This window comes from Ambystoma mexicanum, chromosome 6p, assembly GCF_040938575.1.
Source record: "Ambystoma mexicanum isolate Mex_15411 chromosome 6p, UKY_AmexF1_1, whole genome shotgun sequence".
Taxonomy (NCBI): domain Eukaryota; kingdom Metazoa; phylum Chordata; class Amphibia; order Caudata; family Ambystomatidae; genus Ambystoma; species Ambystoma mexicanum.
This window is the reverse complement of record NC_090935.1, coordinates 1,015,780,644-1,015,798,029: the sequence shown is the minus strand read 5'-3', so window position 1 is coordinate 1,015,798,029 and position 17,386 is coordinate 1,015,780,644. Positions and strand designations below refer to the sequence as shown.

Here is a 17,386-nt window from a genome sequence, read left to right as displayed (position 1 = left end):
TGAGTATTTGCCGAAATTTCTGTTCAAGATGCACGCTTGAACTGTCAATTGCTTGCATTTGTCCTTTGTTTTTTGTACCCAAGGGACGTCGTTGAGGCTGGAACTGATGCACATGCCTAAGTAGATAGTTTGTTTTACCACTTCAATGCTTTCATTTCCCATTTTCCAAACAAACTTTTTTTCCAATGGTTTCTCTATTCTTTTGCAAGTTTTGTAGAATCAATATTTCTGATTTTCTTGCATTGACACACATGCCATTTTGTTGGATGTATTGTTCTATGATGTTTAACTTGCGCTGGAGACCTATAGGTGTCAGTTCCAAGAGGACCAGGTCATCCGCCTACAGTAACCAGTTAGCTTTGCTTCCATTGATCTTTGGAGGAAACCAGTGGTCGAAGTGTATGGCAAGAAGTAGTGGAACTATGTTCCCTACTGGCCTGCACCGCTCCCCACACACCCCATTGCCACGCACCCTGCCACGCACAGTACAAACCCCTAAACACATGTGGCTGCTGTTTAGGGGAACGTTAAATGCAGTGCACTGAAAGTGCAAGTTTCAACTTCTTCCTACACTTTTCTTTTAAAGCGAAACCGTTCCGGAACGGTTTCTTTTTAAAATAAAAGTATAGGAACAGTAAAACTTAATTAAAAGAAGTAGAGGATCACCGCTCCCGAACGCTCCCGCCCACTTCTACTACTGGAGGAAACACATTGGCCCCTGCATACGCTTCGCCCAAGTCAGAGATAAAGAGGTTGAATATTATCGAAGCCAATGGGCAACCCTGTTTTACTCCCCGACAGCTTTTTAAAGGATCGGATGGGGTGCCCTTTTGGTCCAATGTCATCCTTATCTCAGTGTCTCTGTGCAGGGCTTTGATGGCCATTAATAGGCCATTTAGGCAATTCCATGCAAGCATTTTCTTCCATAGTAGCTCTCTGCTGATACTACTGAATGCTTATGATAAGTCCACAAATGCAAGGTAGATAATTTTATCCATTCTAATTGCTTCCATTTAAGCATGTTGAGAATCATCAAATTTAATCCACACCCCACGCCTTTTACAAAACCAGTCTGCCGGCAATCAAAGTGGTCAGTTGGTTTGATCCAATTCAACAGTTGTTTTTGTAGTTGGGATGCAAATATTTTAACAAGGACATCTAATAGTGCGATAGGTCTGTAGTTTTTGGGCCTTGCTCTATTGCTCTTTTTAAAAATCGGAATCACTATCGCACTTTTCCAACTTATCGGAAATGTCCCTTGGTTTGCTTTGTTTGCAAACAACTTCATTAGAAATACGGCCCAATCTGATGTAATTTGTTAGACCATCAGGTGCAGGGGCCCGTGATGAGGAACTCTGTTTGATACTCTGTAAGATGTCCTCTATCTCAAATTGCAGTTCCCATTTGTCTATTTGCGGTAGATTTGGATCGGCTGTTATACATTTCTTCTCGTACACTGTTTCAAAGTGCTTGACACAGTGGATTTCACTGACCATATTCGCTTGGTTTGCTTGTTGCTGGCAGTCGATGTTATTTATTTATTTCCAAAAATTCGATTAATTCTTGTTGTAAAGGCTAGACATTATTGCTTCAACATCTTGTTGTTGTAAGATGGACCTATGGGAAATTATCCAGTTTTTATATTTGTGTTTACTTGCTTTTTTTGCCAGATTTTGAAGGTCCTTATTTAGGTTGGCGTGTTGTCGAAGTTCTTTTCGTAATCGTTGTTTTCTTTTGGCAATTTCTTCATCGTATTGATGCTTTAGTTTAAACGAGAATCTTTTAGATCCATGATCAAGGATCTCAAACTGGTGCAACAGATGAGAGTTTTCTGCTTTTTTCTATGTTGGGCCGTTTAGGATCTTGCAGTATGATTCTGTGATTGCCTTAACTTCATGTGGTTTTATTTTTAGGTGCATTCTATTTGGTTCCACTACAACATTGTGATCCCAATTCAGGGTATTTTTAGTGTCCAATGAATGCAAAGTCATCTTGAGTTGGCGATGGTCGCTACATGGTGAGCTGGTAATTTGCAGAGACACCACCCGACGACTTAAGTTTTCCGATATAAAGAAATAGTCTATGGCGGAGGTCTGGTTCTTACATCTCCAAGTTTTTTTAGCCGGAATGTCACCTGTAGCATTGCCATTTACCATCGTTAGATTTCTCTCTTCTAAGGCAGAACACCATTTTAATGGCAATTTTTGAGAGGCATTTTGAGCTCCCAGGTCATCTTTAGTCCCTTTTATACAGCTTAAATTGAGATCACCACAACATATTATATTGGCTGTCTCCTGTACACTGTTACTGTCATCAATCAAGTCATGCGCAGTCTTCATAAATGTGGTCGTGCCTGCCATTTTGTGATGCAGTATACATTAATAAGATCAAGTCGCATTGTGGTCTGAGTTTTCCTGACGAGAGTCAGGAGTCGAGCGGATGGCCGTCCCTTTTTTCTTGTTATGGCGGGGTTTATTGCTAATTGGAAGTCATCAGAAATGGGACAGGCAGCCATCCACGTTTCCTGTAAACGTATAATGGTGAGGTCCTCCAGGCAATTTATGGTTTCCTTAAACAGGTGACTGAATCCTCTTGTATTCCAGGATAAGATGTTAAAGTTTGGGCTTTCCAGCCCATGGTGGCATTAGCTGGATTGGCCTCCCAGAACTCCTGCTAGCCAATTCCAGTTTGTGGAACTATCTTTCTCAGGAGCACGGTCCATTGCAGCATTTTCACTTCTCATGGGGTTTGCATTCCCTTGAATCGTGATTTTGATTTTTTCTCCTGGTGTAGCTTTGTCTCGATTATCAGTGTTTTTGCTCACTTCATTTCGGTCTCTGCATGCCTTGTTTAGAGCCACCTCTGTGGGTTTCTGGTCAGAAGTTGCTGAGGTATTAAAGGTGATCTTGACATTGTTCTATCTGTCACCTTCATTCTCACTTGTCCTTTCCTTGGACAATTTACTTGCCAGTGGAACCACTGATTCCTCCTGAATGTCAAACCCCAATGACAAGATGAAGGGTACCTCATTAAGTAGGAGGTCGCAGATCAATCTCGAATCGATGTCAAGCCACACTTTTTCATTGTGTTGTTCATTGAAGAATTCCACAGTTTGTATATTGTTAAACTCTATGGATCTTAATCCAAGGACATGGTGTAATAACAGCAACACATTATTTCTGTTTAAGGTCAGGCCATCTTTTGTGTCCAAGATACGTTCTAGGGTCAGATGATATTTTGCCACTTTTGCATGGCTTTCGGTTCGTGGGATGTTTTTTTGAACCAAACTCCCTCGATTTCTATCTTCGCTGAAGATTTTTGTTTTATGTGTATTCTCACACTTGTTGGATTGCCTATTTGTTTGACAACTTGGCGGGATTGTTTCACCTTTTGACAGTACAGACTCAGCAAACCCACCATTAGAGTCACTCCTTGTAGTAATTCTGTCATTTAGGGTTTCAGAGGGACAGCTCAAAGCTACCATACGCCTTCTTTTGTCGTCCATAGTCACAAAGTTGGAAGCCTGCTCTCCCAACTTTGTTGGTTTAGCGTCACCATGGGGTAGAACCAATTGACAGACCCTCCCGAGTCCTATTCAACCCCCAATTATTGCTGGTATTTGGTTCCCCTTGCACGGAACTCCATCAGATTTGTCTATATTTTCGTTATGAGAGTCTTCTTCACTGTCTTAAGTACCAACCTCATCTTCATATATCAAAAGGTTCATTAATTCACTGGGGACAATTTCTGTGCTTTCATCCAGGTCAATTGGGCCTTTAGTGAAAGGATTGTTAGTACATGTCACTGTTTGTTCATCCTTCTTGGGGTTGGCATTGGGCTGCTCTGTGTTTACAAAGACATTTACCGATTTTAAGTTTCTAAGAATTTCCTTGAGCCAATATTGTTTTGTATTCTTTTGCATTTTTTTTTTTTTATTTTTTTACTTGAGGTAGATTTGGCTCCATGTTCTGAGTTTTTTGGAATATCGAGTACGTTTTGTCTTTAACAGCAACGTCTGCAGGTTCTCTCACCTCAGAGATGCCAATAATGCCCTCCCCATTAGCCAAAGTTGAGGGAAGAGACTTGATCATTTCTGACTCAGCAGCATTGCTTGAGGCCTTACCAGTGCCAATGGAGTCAATGGAATTTGTCTGGCGCTGCAATCTCTGATTTACGTGCGGGTCATCCGATTTTTCCAGATCAATGGCTACAGATCGTTCACACTGACAGTGAATAGCGTTGTCCAGATCCTGCTCTGCAGAAGAGGCAAGTGGTCCTGTGACCATCGATGTGGCATTTGGAAGCTGGATGCAGCACGCGAGCTGTGTATCTTGGCTCTCAGTGTTTCTACAGGAACAATCATTAGATGGCACTCTCATAGGCGCCTGCCTTTTGTTACAGTCAATGTGGATCAGAGATGATAAGGTGTTCACTTGGTCTTCTCTCCTTGACTTTTGATTGTGTTTCAGCAGACCCAATGCTTCTCTGGCCACTTCAGCCAGTAGTTTTTTATCTTTGCTATTATTGCATTTTTGGTCCACTAGTTCCTTTAAAGGATAGTCAATTCCTTTTATATTTTCCCATATTTTGGACTTTGAGGGATCGATTTCATGTTCGGCACTTAACAATTTAGAGTTTATGAGTGCGGACAAAGTCGACAGGTCTTTTATGTTTTCATTGATGTGCTCATACATTTTGAGCACTGGTGCCATGGCTATAGTTAGGGAGGACATTACAAACGGTTTGAGATCATTTAAGGCCTCCTTAATCAGTTTCTGCACATGGATGTGTCTCGTGCCTTGATTTATGCTAGTTTTATGGTGCAGACGTCTTATTTTTGGATGATCGCGTTCCATAAATGAGGAATCCTGTGAGGTATCATCTGTTGAGGAAGATCCATTCAGGTATTCTGCCCTTTGCTTGTAAGTTCTCTTTATTTGGAGTCCTTATCACAGAAGGTTTGGCATTTGTATTTGGATTCACAGCTTTTTACGAAAGGTGTTTCTGTTCTGTGAACAATAAATCGAAGGAGAAGGACTGGATGCTAGCCGTCTTCTTTTCCTGGCACCTATTGGCCATTGGTGCGGAGGAATAACCTCATTAATGGGAGACGGGGATATCTCGCTGTTTGTCAGGGGTTCTTTAATGGTGTCGTCCTTATCATTTCTGAGGTCAGGGCTGGATGATTTAGATTTTAAAGTTCCATTCAGTTCCGTCAGGTCTTGCAGCAGTTTATTCACTACTGCCAAGGAATCACGCCTTTTAATTGGACTTAAGTTTATTTCGCTCCACTTGTTCTTTGGGTGAACAGATTGTTCCTTATTTTCATATGTAGCGAAGAAGACCTCCCCGGCCTCATACGCGGGCAGCTTGTTTTGAAAATGTTCAGCCTCGCAGTCACTATTTAAAGTCACGTTTGTGGTCACAATTTGCTGGACATTCTGACAAATTGCATCGCCCCCTCTTTGTTTCAAAATTCAACAGGGAAGTAATTTTTATTCCCATTGAAGCTTGCATCTCTTGGGCAATTAACGGTGCTTAAAAAACGGACATGCAGCACATTCAAGCCATGCACCTGTGCTTTCAGAGGTGAGGCATTGTGTTCTACGATCAAACTCATTGTTCTGCGACAGCAGGGCCAGTTTGATTTGTTGCATTACTCCCCAGGCCAGGACATGCAAAGAAGGAACGGCCCGCCCCTCTTGCCTTTACTGGGAGCGCTAACGTCTCTCAGCGAGCCTCTGCCTAACCTCGCAGCAAGCATTGGAAGCACATTGGCGAGGGTTGGGCTCGCCTCCCCAATCTCACAAATTAGTGTGGTTTAAACAGATGTTACAGCCGTAGCCACAATGGGGCTTTCAAGGGGTAAGCTTTCACTGTCTCTCAATTCGCCTTCTATTAGATTACCATTTTGGTTATGTGAGACGCTAGCAGACAAGTTATGTTTATCACTTGCACTCCTATTGAAATTATTTTCACTCTGTAATGTTAGTATGCATGTAGTGACAGATTTTCTTACTTGAGATCTTCCGTTCGTTGCTTCTGGATGGTTTGAGGAAGCAGTTGTATTGCAGAATCATCCTTCTCTGCCGCGCCGTAGTTGCAGACGTATGAGTGGTTGATGTAATTTCCACGTTGATAGCCTGTCACCTTCCATGAGATTAGATACGGTGCTATTCCAGCGTTGAGAGCCTCCAGAGACTCACGAGACTCTGTACCGACTCCGCGCCCCTCCGCGGTCTGCAAGGAGTTTTTAAGCTCCAATCTCCACCGTGTAGCTATGGGCATAGAAAGAGGACTGTATGCTGCAAAAGTTCAGGAGCTTTGAGAACAGTAGATCAGGGTGCCAGAGACTCACGAGACTCTGCACCGACTCTGGATTTTATCGTCTTAATCCATGTTTCCAAATGACGGGTGCGAACATCCCTCAAAGCACTACACAGACTCACTAAGTGAAATAACATTTCAGGGCCTCCACTTTCCCCACAAAATCCACAAAAGTAGTTACATTCTAATATGATATGATATGATAATTTATTTGTATTTCACTCGTACACAAGTGTTTCAGAGTGCGACAAGGCAAGGGAGGGGAACAAGGGAGAACAAAACAACAACCTTACTAGGCTCAGTGACATTGAGAATGCACAAGTGCATGGGAAACGGAAAGGGGAAGAAGTGCATGGAAGGGGGAGAGTGGAAAGTGTGGAGCCGAGGAGAACAGATAAATAATAATAAATACAAAATAAAAATAAATAGATAATAGAGGCAATTCCCAGTGGTAGTGCAGCCAGCAAGTGGCAAGTGATGTGTTTACAGCAGCAGACTGGGTAAGTCTGGTAAGTGCAGAAAAATAAGAGAATCGGAGGGGTGGGGGACTAAATGCGTACAGATACTGTCCCCGGTGCAAGGGGTGCCAGGAGGTAGTGTCGGGTGAAGGGTGAGCAGATACCTGGGACCCAGGGGGCAGAGTGTGGCCAGGTGCACAGTGCCAAGAGAGATCAGATCAGTAAGGGAGAGGGGGAGCGTATGCAGACGCAAAGTGGAAGGTCTTGAGGTGCTTCCAGAACCAGAGATGGTTCTCATCAAGTTTTAGAGTGGCAGGGAGGCTGTTCCAGAGGGAGGCCCAGCCGAAGAAAGAAATCTAACCCCATCTGGTTTCTTTGAAAAACGACTGACCCTGAGGGAGTTGGAGGTAGAGGATCGAAGAGCTCGAGAGGGGAGGTATTTGCAGAGGGATAGCTGAAGGTATTTTGGACCCAGGCCCCAGAAAGCCTTGTGGACAATGCAGAGGGTTTTTAATCGAATCTGTGCATCCACTGGGAGCCAATGGAGAAAATTCAGAGCTGGAAAGATACGATCCCAGGGCTTGAGGCCAAGGACAAGTCTTGCAGTCCTGTTCTGGATTAGTTGCAGAGGGCGGAGAGTAGAGGCAGGTAGATTTAGAAAGAGGCTGTTACAATAGTCCAACCTATAGAGAACCAGAGCTTGGGAGACACTGACCTTCTGGGGGAAGGTGAGGAAAGGCAGAGTACCTGTGAGGATGTGCAGTAGGAAGTTTGACTTTTTACAGACCTCAGAGGTGTGGGCAGAGAAGGAAGGTGTGGAGTCAAAGATGACGCTGAGATAATAGAATTGCTCTAGTGAGAAGAATGTTAAAGTGATATCTCATAAATATTTCTCGATAGTGGGCTGAGGGGAATTTTTAGAGGTAGGACTGGAGGAGATTTTAACCTCTTCCTAGCTGGATGAATTTTATCGCTAATTTATTTTTGGCATAAGCAACTTGCGTTGTTATCCATTCCCTCTCTTGCAGTCTTTTTTTGTATTTAATGGATTTGCAATTATTATATCTAAGGGGATATCGCACTGCTCCAAGTGTGTCATACAATGGGCCTTCCAGATCGCAAACCTCCCATCCCATGGTAACTAGTACTTATTTCTAAAGATTTCAAAGAGGATTGTACTGTCCACCAGTAGACATTTTCTAAGGTGGTAAATACCTTTCCAGGCTACTGTAGACTCCATCGATTGGAGTCCTAATTCCATATGGGTACACACCATGGAAAGTGAGTTGGATAATGGTAGTACTTTCCTCCAAAAGTAGCCCTCCAATAATCCCCATACTTTCCAGAAAAAGCTCAAGAGTGATTCTGCCCCATAAGGATTTGGACTACTTTCTGTTTATAGAAGGTTATTACCGGAGTATGGAAAATATTCCATATCTCCTATGCAGAGCAATTCCCTGAGCTGCTAACCACTTAACTTTTAATCACAGCTTATTATAGTGGGCTAGCTGATATGTGATGGAGTCTACCACTTCTAGTTTTTCCTCCCCAACTCTTCATGAGAAAGCTCCCTTAGGTCTCATATGAGCAGATGGCAAGACAAGGACCTTTGATTTTTTTACATTAACTCTCAAGCTATTTAATATGAGGAAATCCATAAAGGAGTCTAGCCGATGTTGGAGTCCAATCAGGGTTTGGTCGATGAACAACCAGTCGTTGGCATAGAGGATCCATGGGAGGCTCGTTGCATTGATTGCATTGATTCTTGGAGGGAAAGCCCGAACTGTTTGTTGTGATTCCCCCAAATCCAAAATATAAAGATTGAAAAGAAAGGGGTCCAATACATATTCTCGTAGAGAGAGTACCCTTATCTATTAATCTAACCTGGATCGAAGTATTATAATAGAGTGCTTTAATTGCACCCACCTGTCCTGGGGGGGACAACCCCACTTCAAGAGGTTTGCTCACAGCCTCTCCCGACAAACCCATCAAACCCATCAAAGGCTTGCTCTGAGTCCATGAATGTCTGGTAGATGTTGGACTTGGCCCCAATAGCTTGATGCTTCAACAGATTCAACAGGAGTAAATGTAATGATGTATCCACTCCCTTTACAAACCTAGTTTGGCAAGGGTGGAACACCCTGATCTAACCGCCCAATTGCTTAGCTGTCGCAAGAGGACAGATGCATAAACCTTAGCCAGAGAGTCCAATAGAGCTATTGGGCGGTAGTTTTTTGGGTCACCTCATTCCCCTTTTTGAAAATTGGTATTATCACTGCCTCTCTCTATGATGCCAGGATATGCTTAGTTGCCACTATTTGAGTGAAAAGCTTGAAGGTGAATTTGGCCCAGGAATCTGTTTTATTTTATCATGGCATTTGAGAGACCATCCAGCCCTGCTGCCCGGAAGTTGCTTAATTTCCCTAATATGGTTTGGATGACCTCTAGATCAAAAACCAGGGACTACTCGACCCCTTTAATTGCACTACACCATTTTCTGATATTGGTCCCTGCATCAAAGAGATTGTTCAAATTCTCCACCCATCAGTCTTCCGAGAGTTGGCTGATAAAAGTCACCAGATGAAAGGTTTTGTTTGTTTGTTTGTTTGTTTGTTTATTATTTTAGCATCATTGACTAGTGCCCAGAGATTTCGGGTATTTCTTTTACATAAGACCCTTAGCATATGCTTGGCATCATTTTGCAGTCTACCAGCTCTAGAAGACAGGAGCCAGTTATGATACTGTTGCTTCCTCTTCTTATTTAATACAATGCCCCGGACAGTATTTTACTTCTTCAGATTCTTAATGTCTGATTGCAACAGTTTCTTAGGCTCTGCAACTTCTCCATTATATTAATGTCATGGTTTGAAGGAAGCTTCGCCCCTGTTTACCCTAATATCCCAGAAAATCCATTCATAATCCACTCTGGTAGGATTATTCAACACAAACTGGTTGAAGTGGCCCCGCAACCACCTTGACCTCACTAGATGTAATCTTCACTCTATTTCTGCTCCATAAAGTTTCCACGTTGTTTGACCATATTTCACTGCGTTCTCTGAGGGCCATTTCCCAACTAACAGCTAGCAGGTTAGGGTCGGCATCTCTACAACCTCAAATTTGCTAATTGCCATTAGGACATCTTCTGAGGCAAAGCAATAATCCAGACATGCCCGTTGTAACCCCCTACCCCACGTGCATGCTCCTGGGACGTCACGTTTCATCTGGCCATTTAACATTGACAAGCCACTATATATCTTAGTACTATCATTTGTGAGATGGACACGTCATAGTTGTGATAAAACTAGTGTTCATGGTGTAAGGTTGTACGTCCTGCCATAATGAGTGCTTCCATTCTTATGCAAACAAGCCATGTTAACTCACCTACTAAAGAACAACGTAATCCCTTCATAAATGCTTTAAGACCATTGTCAATATCTACACCAGCGTCGGAATGCTTGCGAAAAATATTGTTTCACTATTCTAAGCTTTCCTTGAAAAATTTGTTTTCACTGTTCCAAGCGTTCCTTGAAAAATCTTCTTCTAATATTCCATAGTTTTCTTGGCACTCATCAACTCCTCAACTCTATGCCATTTGGTTCCCAACTAGGTCCCAAACCCGGGCTGCTGCCATTGATGCAGCTGCTGATGTTGAGCTGTACTTTCCCATTCTGTTAGATCTCCACTCAGACACTGACACTGTAGACCAGAAGATCTTTCTTTAAGGACCTTCGTGGTTTGCAGTTGTCAATGATCAATCTCACCTTTGTGTCGACTCCCTCCAAGCCAACTAGCTACTGCAGCTCACTGTAGTCCATGTGCTGCCCACTTCTTTCCAGGGATGCAGTTCTGTCCCTGAGTTATCTGTCAATGGCTGTTTCTTTCAGCTCGAATAAACTCAGACAAATAGCTCCCCTTCTATTATCCACGCACAACGCACAGGTGATCGTGGCAGCTGTGAACGTGCTGCTAAACTACACAAATGTCCCCTGTGTGGGTTCACCAGACCACCTCTTGGTCAAACTATAAACTACAAAAGACCCAACAGTCATGCTAATTAAAAATGACTAGCAAGTATTGGAGGCCAGACACCCTCCTCGTTGGTAACCAGTGATAGATGGTTTCAGGTTTACGACAGGGCGCCTTGTCTGCAAATGCCTTTTCCATGTAGCTCCCAACAAACTGTAAAATAGAGTCTGACTATAAAACCTCTCACGGCACCTGCAATGCCTGTGCGTACCCCTAAGCTTCACTCTCCCTTGAGAGGGAGGGGGGCACTCAGCTGTACAGGCTGCAAACATCTTGAATGCCCTTGCCCTGCCATTGCCTATCCAGATAGCTCTATCGTTCCCAGTCTTTAGAGCACTCCTAAAATCGCAGGAGACACCTCGCTGTCATGAAATCAATAACCAACCATGTGTGCAAGATCATCAGCGTTATTAACGGGCCCGTTGTTAGCATGCTCCCCATTCCCATTGAGCCCTAAGGGAGATTAATTTTTACAGGGTCCAAGAAAAGGGCAATTACCGGGTCCGCCAAGGTCGGCATGACCTGGTTATTGCCCTTTTCTTGGACCCGTTAAAAAATCATTACCGGCGGCAGCGTTGCCCTTAATAAGGGCACGGCTACCACCAGGGTCGTAATGAGGCCCCATGTGTGTCCAAGACCTAATCTACTGGGCCACCCAAAAATTGAGAACAAAACTCTGCCTATCCTCACCGATATACAGACCCTGCCTCACCTCAGTGGACAATGGTGAATCTTTCACTTTACCGCTCTCAATAGGACCATGGGCAACTATGAATAACTACCACCATCTCCCACCTTGAATAAACCAGTCCGTTCATGTGTCCACCTGCCAAAAGACAGAATGCCCCACTTTCAAGTGGTCTAATCTAACACAAACAGGCTAAAAGCACCAACAACCCCTTGACCTCCCATCTTCCCAAAATCTGCTTCGGCCATCTCTTTCCACCTCAAACTCCTCAGAACAGTCAAATCCACACATCTAAGATTATCTGAAAATATCTCACCAGCAAACATATGTCCATGAACTCCTCCACCCAAAGCCAACACTACAAACATCCAAGCAAGCTGCGCCTGAAAAGCAGGAAGCGATTTATTGGCAGTTTACGTTGATGGGGCTCTGAAGCCCTTCTGAGAAGTCACACAAAGTCGAGGCACAAAGCATGTATCCTGAAGAACCTGCCACAAACTCGCTTCTAATCTTCCTGGAACTGTCGTTTTGAAAACAAATGTGTTGGTGTACTTTAGTTAACAGAGATGCTAAACACATGAAGAAATCAATACGCTCAGTCACTCTGTCGATAAGTCAGTCAAGGGGTTGCAGCAGCGTGTCACTCATTCACACTCCGAATGCCCCCACGTGACTGAACGTTCACGCGGGAGGGAGGGTGCGCTGCTTTTGTCGTGCCTGTGTTTACATTTTCCCCTAGAATGTTAGTTAGCTCCTGCATGTCTTCAGACGGCCATGAATTCATCATATGTCAGGTGGACCCAGTTCACTCACACACCCCGGCGTTAGCAGACTGGCACAATAAGAGTGGAATGCATGGATAAATGAATTTATTAAATTATTGATGAATGAATGAACGGCCACGGACAATACGGGGCTGAGTTCAAAAGGTGGGGTGTCAACGTGCGACAAAGACATCCCTACGTTTGGGTGTTTCGGCCGGGCTCCTGGGTGCTACATTTCCCGCCAAGAAATTCAAACTGCGATTAAAACTAAATGCTGGGCACAGCATGTCACAAGCATCACCCACACCCAAAGCCATACACGCCGCGTACCATATTGGCACACGGCAGCCGCGTTTATCAATCATTGGTTTTCCGAGAGGGGCAGAAAGGATGAAGCTTCAAATAATATCTAAATGTGGGCATGCGGCAGGCGCACCTGAAGAAGAAAGTACCCCCGTCCAGAGCTCGCCCGCTGCACTTTGGCATTTTATTTAACTAGTCTACGCCTGAGCGCAGGCTCTGTCCAGACACAGTCCGCTCAGCAGTTACAGACTTTCGGCAATATGAGGTATGCAGGTATGTCCCGTGCATTTTTTTTTCTTTTTTTTTTACCCACACATGGGTCTCTGAAATATTACACCGGCCTACTCTAACATATGGTGCCTATTCAGCGGAGAGAGCACTTTTTTAAACATGAAACAATCTCTTTTTAGTGAGGTGGAAAGGACGGGCCGGAGAGTAAAGGCGCTTGATTCCTTACCTGATGTGACGCAGTTTGACAGCAAGCCCAGCAGATATGACAGGCGGCTAACGTGACGCAGCTGCATCTCCCCGTCCTGGTCCCCACCGCCTAGGTGTCCCAAAGGCGCAGGGCAGCCGCTGCTGACCTGTGAACGCTGCACGGGAGAGTGATGGGTGTCTTCTGAGCCTGCTTTTCCTCTTGGCCGCCCAGCAGGACCGATGCACTTGACAGGGAGACGTCCCGCTCTGTGATATACGGGGGCCGGGGGTCCCAGGAGGAGGTCCCTAACGAAGGGTGGGCTAGGGTGGTGTTCTGAGTGAAGCCGGGCTGAAATAGGGGTCCTTCTCATCAGATGATAAGTATACCTCCAAATTAATACAGGCGAGGAGGTCCCACAGATGTTATATCAGCCCAGGCTGGGGCCGAGGCGGGAGAAGCGGAGCTCTGGAGATGAAATGGGAGGAAAAAGCAGAGCTAGGAGTGGAGTTGGAAGGGCAAAGTTTGAGCCGCAGCGCGCACGCCTCCCTTTCTCCAGATGCAGCCAGCGGCGGCCCCTCGGAGCCAGCAGCACGATGTCTCAGGGCTCAGCCGGCTCTGAGAGCGGGAGCAGCAGGGGGAGGAGATGGCGAGCGACCGTCAGGGTGGGGGCGGGGGCGGCGGGGATCAGAAGGCAGTCCCGTTGCCCTCCCAGGAGGCAGGGGCGGTGTGAGGAGGTCACAACTCGCAGAGAGGCGGGGACGCTTGGTCCGAAAAGCATAGGGGTAGCAACAGGTATCCCGCATGGGGCCAGAGAGAGTGACATAAACCAGACCGGGTGGAAATTCCTGAAATTGGTAATTGAACAAAAAACGCAAATATTGTTTTAAAACCGGTAGCCGACATGCGTTTTCCTGCCGTCACGCTTCTTCCAAAGCTCCAATTCATTCTGAAATGTTGCAACTCAACGGTACTGTGCTGTCATGCATATTGTACATTAATGATGCAAGCTATCAGTTGCTGATCTCCGGCCACGCTTGCTTATCGAGCCATGAAAGCATTGCTTGCTTTCAAAATGTGTGCGGAAAACTTCCCTCTGATTTCAAGGGGCATTCGCAGAGGGCAGGGGTCAGGGACGCTTTGCTGTGACAGAACATGGTGCGTGTACTGGGCTGTATTCCAGAGCCTTCTCCAGCAGCCTGGGACATAACGCATCGATTATGCTCCCATTTGTCACTTTCTTTGAGTCGATCACAGTGGACAGCAAGCTGTTAACTTTCTTCAATTTTCTGAGACACACTCGCTGAAAGCCCTTTCTTGAGAACATATCTTCAAGGTATCTGCTTGACTGCGACAAGCTACAGTGATTTTCTAAGAAAAACGATAATTTTACAAACATGTTTTATAATGCCATTGTAAAAAATGTTGGGCTTAATATATGGAGAAGTGTGCAGAGATCCTGCAAAGCCTGCACGCCGAGAACGTCACTGCGTGAGCCTGCGCGCTTCGCATATTCATGGAATTGAGTGTGCAAAGTAACTGTATATGCAAAATCGTGGCCGGAACGCCACGACACACCCCCTCACAAAGCAAAACTAGTCAGAACAGCTACCTTTGCATGCTCCCTCAGCTGCAAATAAGTCTGCATCTCGGGGAGCCTGCTCTGGGTCCCCAGTAAGTGTTACCGGTAACCCGACAACATGCGTATGATTTATGCAACACAGAAAATATGTGTGCAAACCCCTGTAAACCGTTCCTGCACCCCGCTACACTGCGTACACACTCCCCTAAGTCAGATTGGAAGACCGGCTGCATACACGCTCCCCTAAAAACAAGACCCAATCTTAAATCTGCGCTGTGAATCCTATGCGCAAGTGTATGTACGCCTGCCTTTTGGTGGCAGATCGTATGAGGGCTATGTTTTACTTTACTTTATTGAGTGCTGCTGCCCACCCGGGGGCTTAAGGGCCCTATGCATGGCAATTTCTCCTTTGAGAGATTGCACGCTCGGATCAATGAATACGTATCAATCCACGCAATAGTGGGAGTGCAATGGACTGGCTGCGGGCCGTCCCTCGTAACGCACACATTTTCCCTTGTTCGTCCACATTTTCCTTTGTTTTTCCTCATTTTCTGAGTTCCACCCTCTACATTGCCCTCTCCGCAAGGCACGGCCACGCTCTGCGTGGTGTCTCCTGTAAGACACCCGGCCTCTCATTGTGATGTGCCGAGCCCGCACGAAATCCCTGCAAACTGCGAAAAAGTACGGCACAGTCGATTCCCTGAATCGACAAACAGGATTTTGCGCATTGTTTAGTGCGCAAAACCCCAGTGCAGATATTCCCATGAATCCGGCCCTTTGTATGTCAGGCCCATTCTGCTTTGCAGTCAATGCAACATGATTTACTTTAGTGTATTACCAGTGGCCATGGCTGTCCTGCTTTGAGGGATCGTCCCTCACTACTTGTCAACTCTTGAACTTGTGTGGGTCATTTCCCGCAAATATGTCAGCAGACTCCAGAGAATTCATTGATATACGGCAGACAGATATTGAGTTGATGGGCGGTGACGTCTCCACATCCCTCTCTGACGTAACAAAGGGGCTGTAATCAAATTAACCTGTACGGTCCTTTGCATCTGTTTGGATTACGGAGAGCTTGAAGCACGTGAGAGCAAAACATGCACACACACCTCCCCCAAACACACCCACTGTCCTTCAGAAATGCCCGCCAAAAATCTTTTGAATGTGGGCCGTTATAGAAAGTTCAAGAGTAAGGAGAGAAGAGCATTTTTTGAAAAAGCAACATAAAGAAAACGCACAGTAAGCCTTCTTGCCACCGTTACAAGGCTATTTTGGAACTCATGCTTATAGGGCAATATCGATTCCCTTCTTGAAACATTTCTTCAGAGGGAAGCTTGGTACATGTGGCACTCTAAGTGCACCCTAAAGTATAACTGAAGTGGTGGACCTCCAAGATGGCGTACACATGGTTTGCACTGGATCTGGTTGTGACAGTTTGGATTTTGGGCACTGGAGACGGGTGTCTACTGGTTAAAAAAAACCTAAAAAACACCAACGTGAAGTCATTTGAGCATCAGTTTCAAGATGCATCTGGAGTCACCTAGACTTGTCTCCTCGTCCCCTTAACACTGCATTCATGCGATGGACTGCGCCTCCTAAGTGGGCTTGCCCCACCGTCTTGCCATATACATGTTAGCAGCATCAGCAGGAGACTGCCCGCCCCTGCCTCCAAAAGATTAACAGCCGGCCTGCTCTTTGCGCAGAACATGACAGACACACAGCGGGTGGTGTGTGCCTGTGTGGGACAGCCAGTTTAGACTACGAGGGGCTATTTTCCCCCGACCGCTCGCGACTAAACACATGACCTTGTGTGGTGACTACAGACATCTGCCATATGGTCCTGGCATTGTTTATCATGACACAACACGAGGCCCCGCAACTCTCCTGTATTGTGTATATCCAGTGGAAACCCACCCTGCAGTAAAATCCAAGATTAGATATTTCTAGATGCACGCGAGTACAAATAACCAAAACTCAAGCGAACAGATGAGCGGCTGTGTTTATAATAAACAACGCTACGTCGGCCCACGTCCTCGGAGCGTAACGTCAGAGGTATATGCGATGGGACCAACTCGTTTTGTATGACCAGGGACCTGGGTTTCATTGAACATTCTTTCCACAATCTCAGGAAGCATTTAAATTCGAAGGCATATATTTTCGTCTTGATTAGTTTCAAGTTGGCTGAGAGATACTGGCCCTTCATAGAGGTAACTGTGTGCCACCTTACCACATGGCATGAGGAGTGACATCTCTCCAGTCCTTCCTGTTTAGTTGACACCACCCTGGATGCCCGAATTTGTAGTTTCACTTCTGTCCTTATCTGTAATGGCCTGCAAGAGCTAACCTGCAATGTGCTACTGGTCCAAACGCCAGTGCTGGTAGAAGGATGCCTCTAATGAAGAGACCCAAACAGTAAGGTTAGTCACCATATTTAAACTGGTCCCATCAGGAGCTCTGTCAGTATTTGGATCTGTGAATGAATGAGCAAGCAAAATAAAGAGTTGGCGACAGAAGGTTGCAAAAATTGCACTTTTTTCCCTTGGCCAACCAACCGATCTTAGGCTAAGTAGTTCAGGCACCCTTGCTCTCTTGCTTACTCCTAACCTTTTACAAAAAAACTCGGTACCATTTTGTGTGGAATTTAAAATTGGCTGTGGGCTTTTATTATTTCCAGCAATAATAACCACAGACTGAAAAAGGTGTGCTCTTGGACACATGTCCAAGGGGAGTGATGCCCTACACCAGCCATGCTGTTCTTCAGAGCTCGTCCTTGCTCTTTGGTAGTGGTCTTTGCACTGGTCTTCAAGCTCTGCTGGCATGTCC

At 45.3% G+C, this 17,386-nt stretch overlaps 1 protein-coding gene across 1 annotated transcript in view; it reads right to left on the bottom strand.

The window, feature by feature from the left end:
* The window catches only part of ADAMTS19 (ADAM metallopeptidase with thrombospondin type 1 motif 19), a 2,156,963-nt gene extending 2,143,384 nt beyond the window's left edge, over window positions 1–13,579 (bottom strand). Inside the window, exon 1 of the mRNA XM_069625625.1 lies at window positions 13,024–13,579. Coding sequence (XP_069481726.1) covers window positions 13,024–13,354 — 331 coding nt within the window. The 5' untranslated portion in view covers window positions 13,355–13,579. The remainder of the gene's footprint in view (window positions 1–13,023) is intronic.
* Window positions 13,580–17,386: the final 3,807 nt, after the last annotated feature.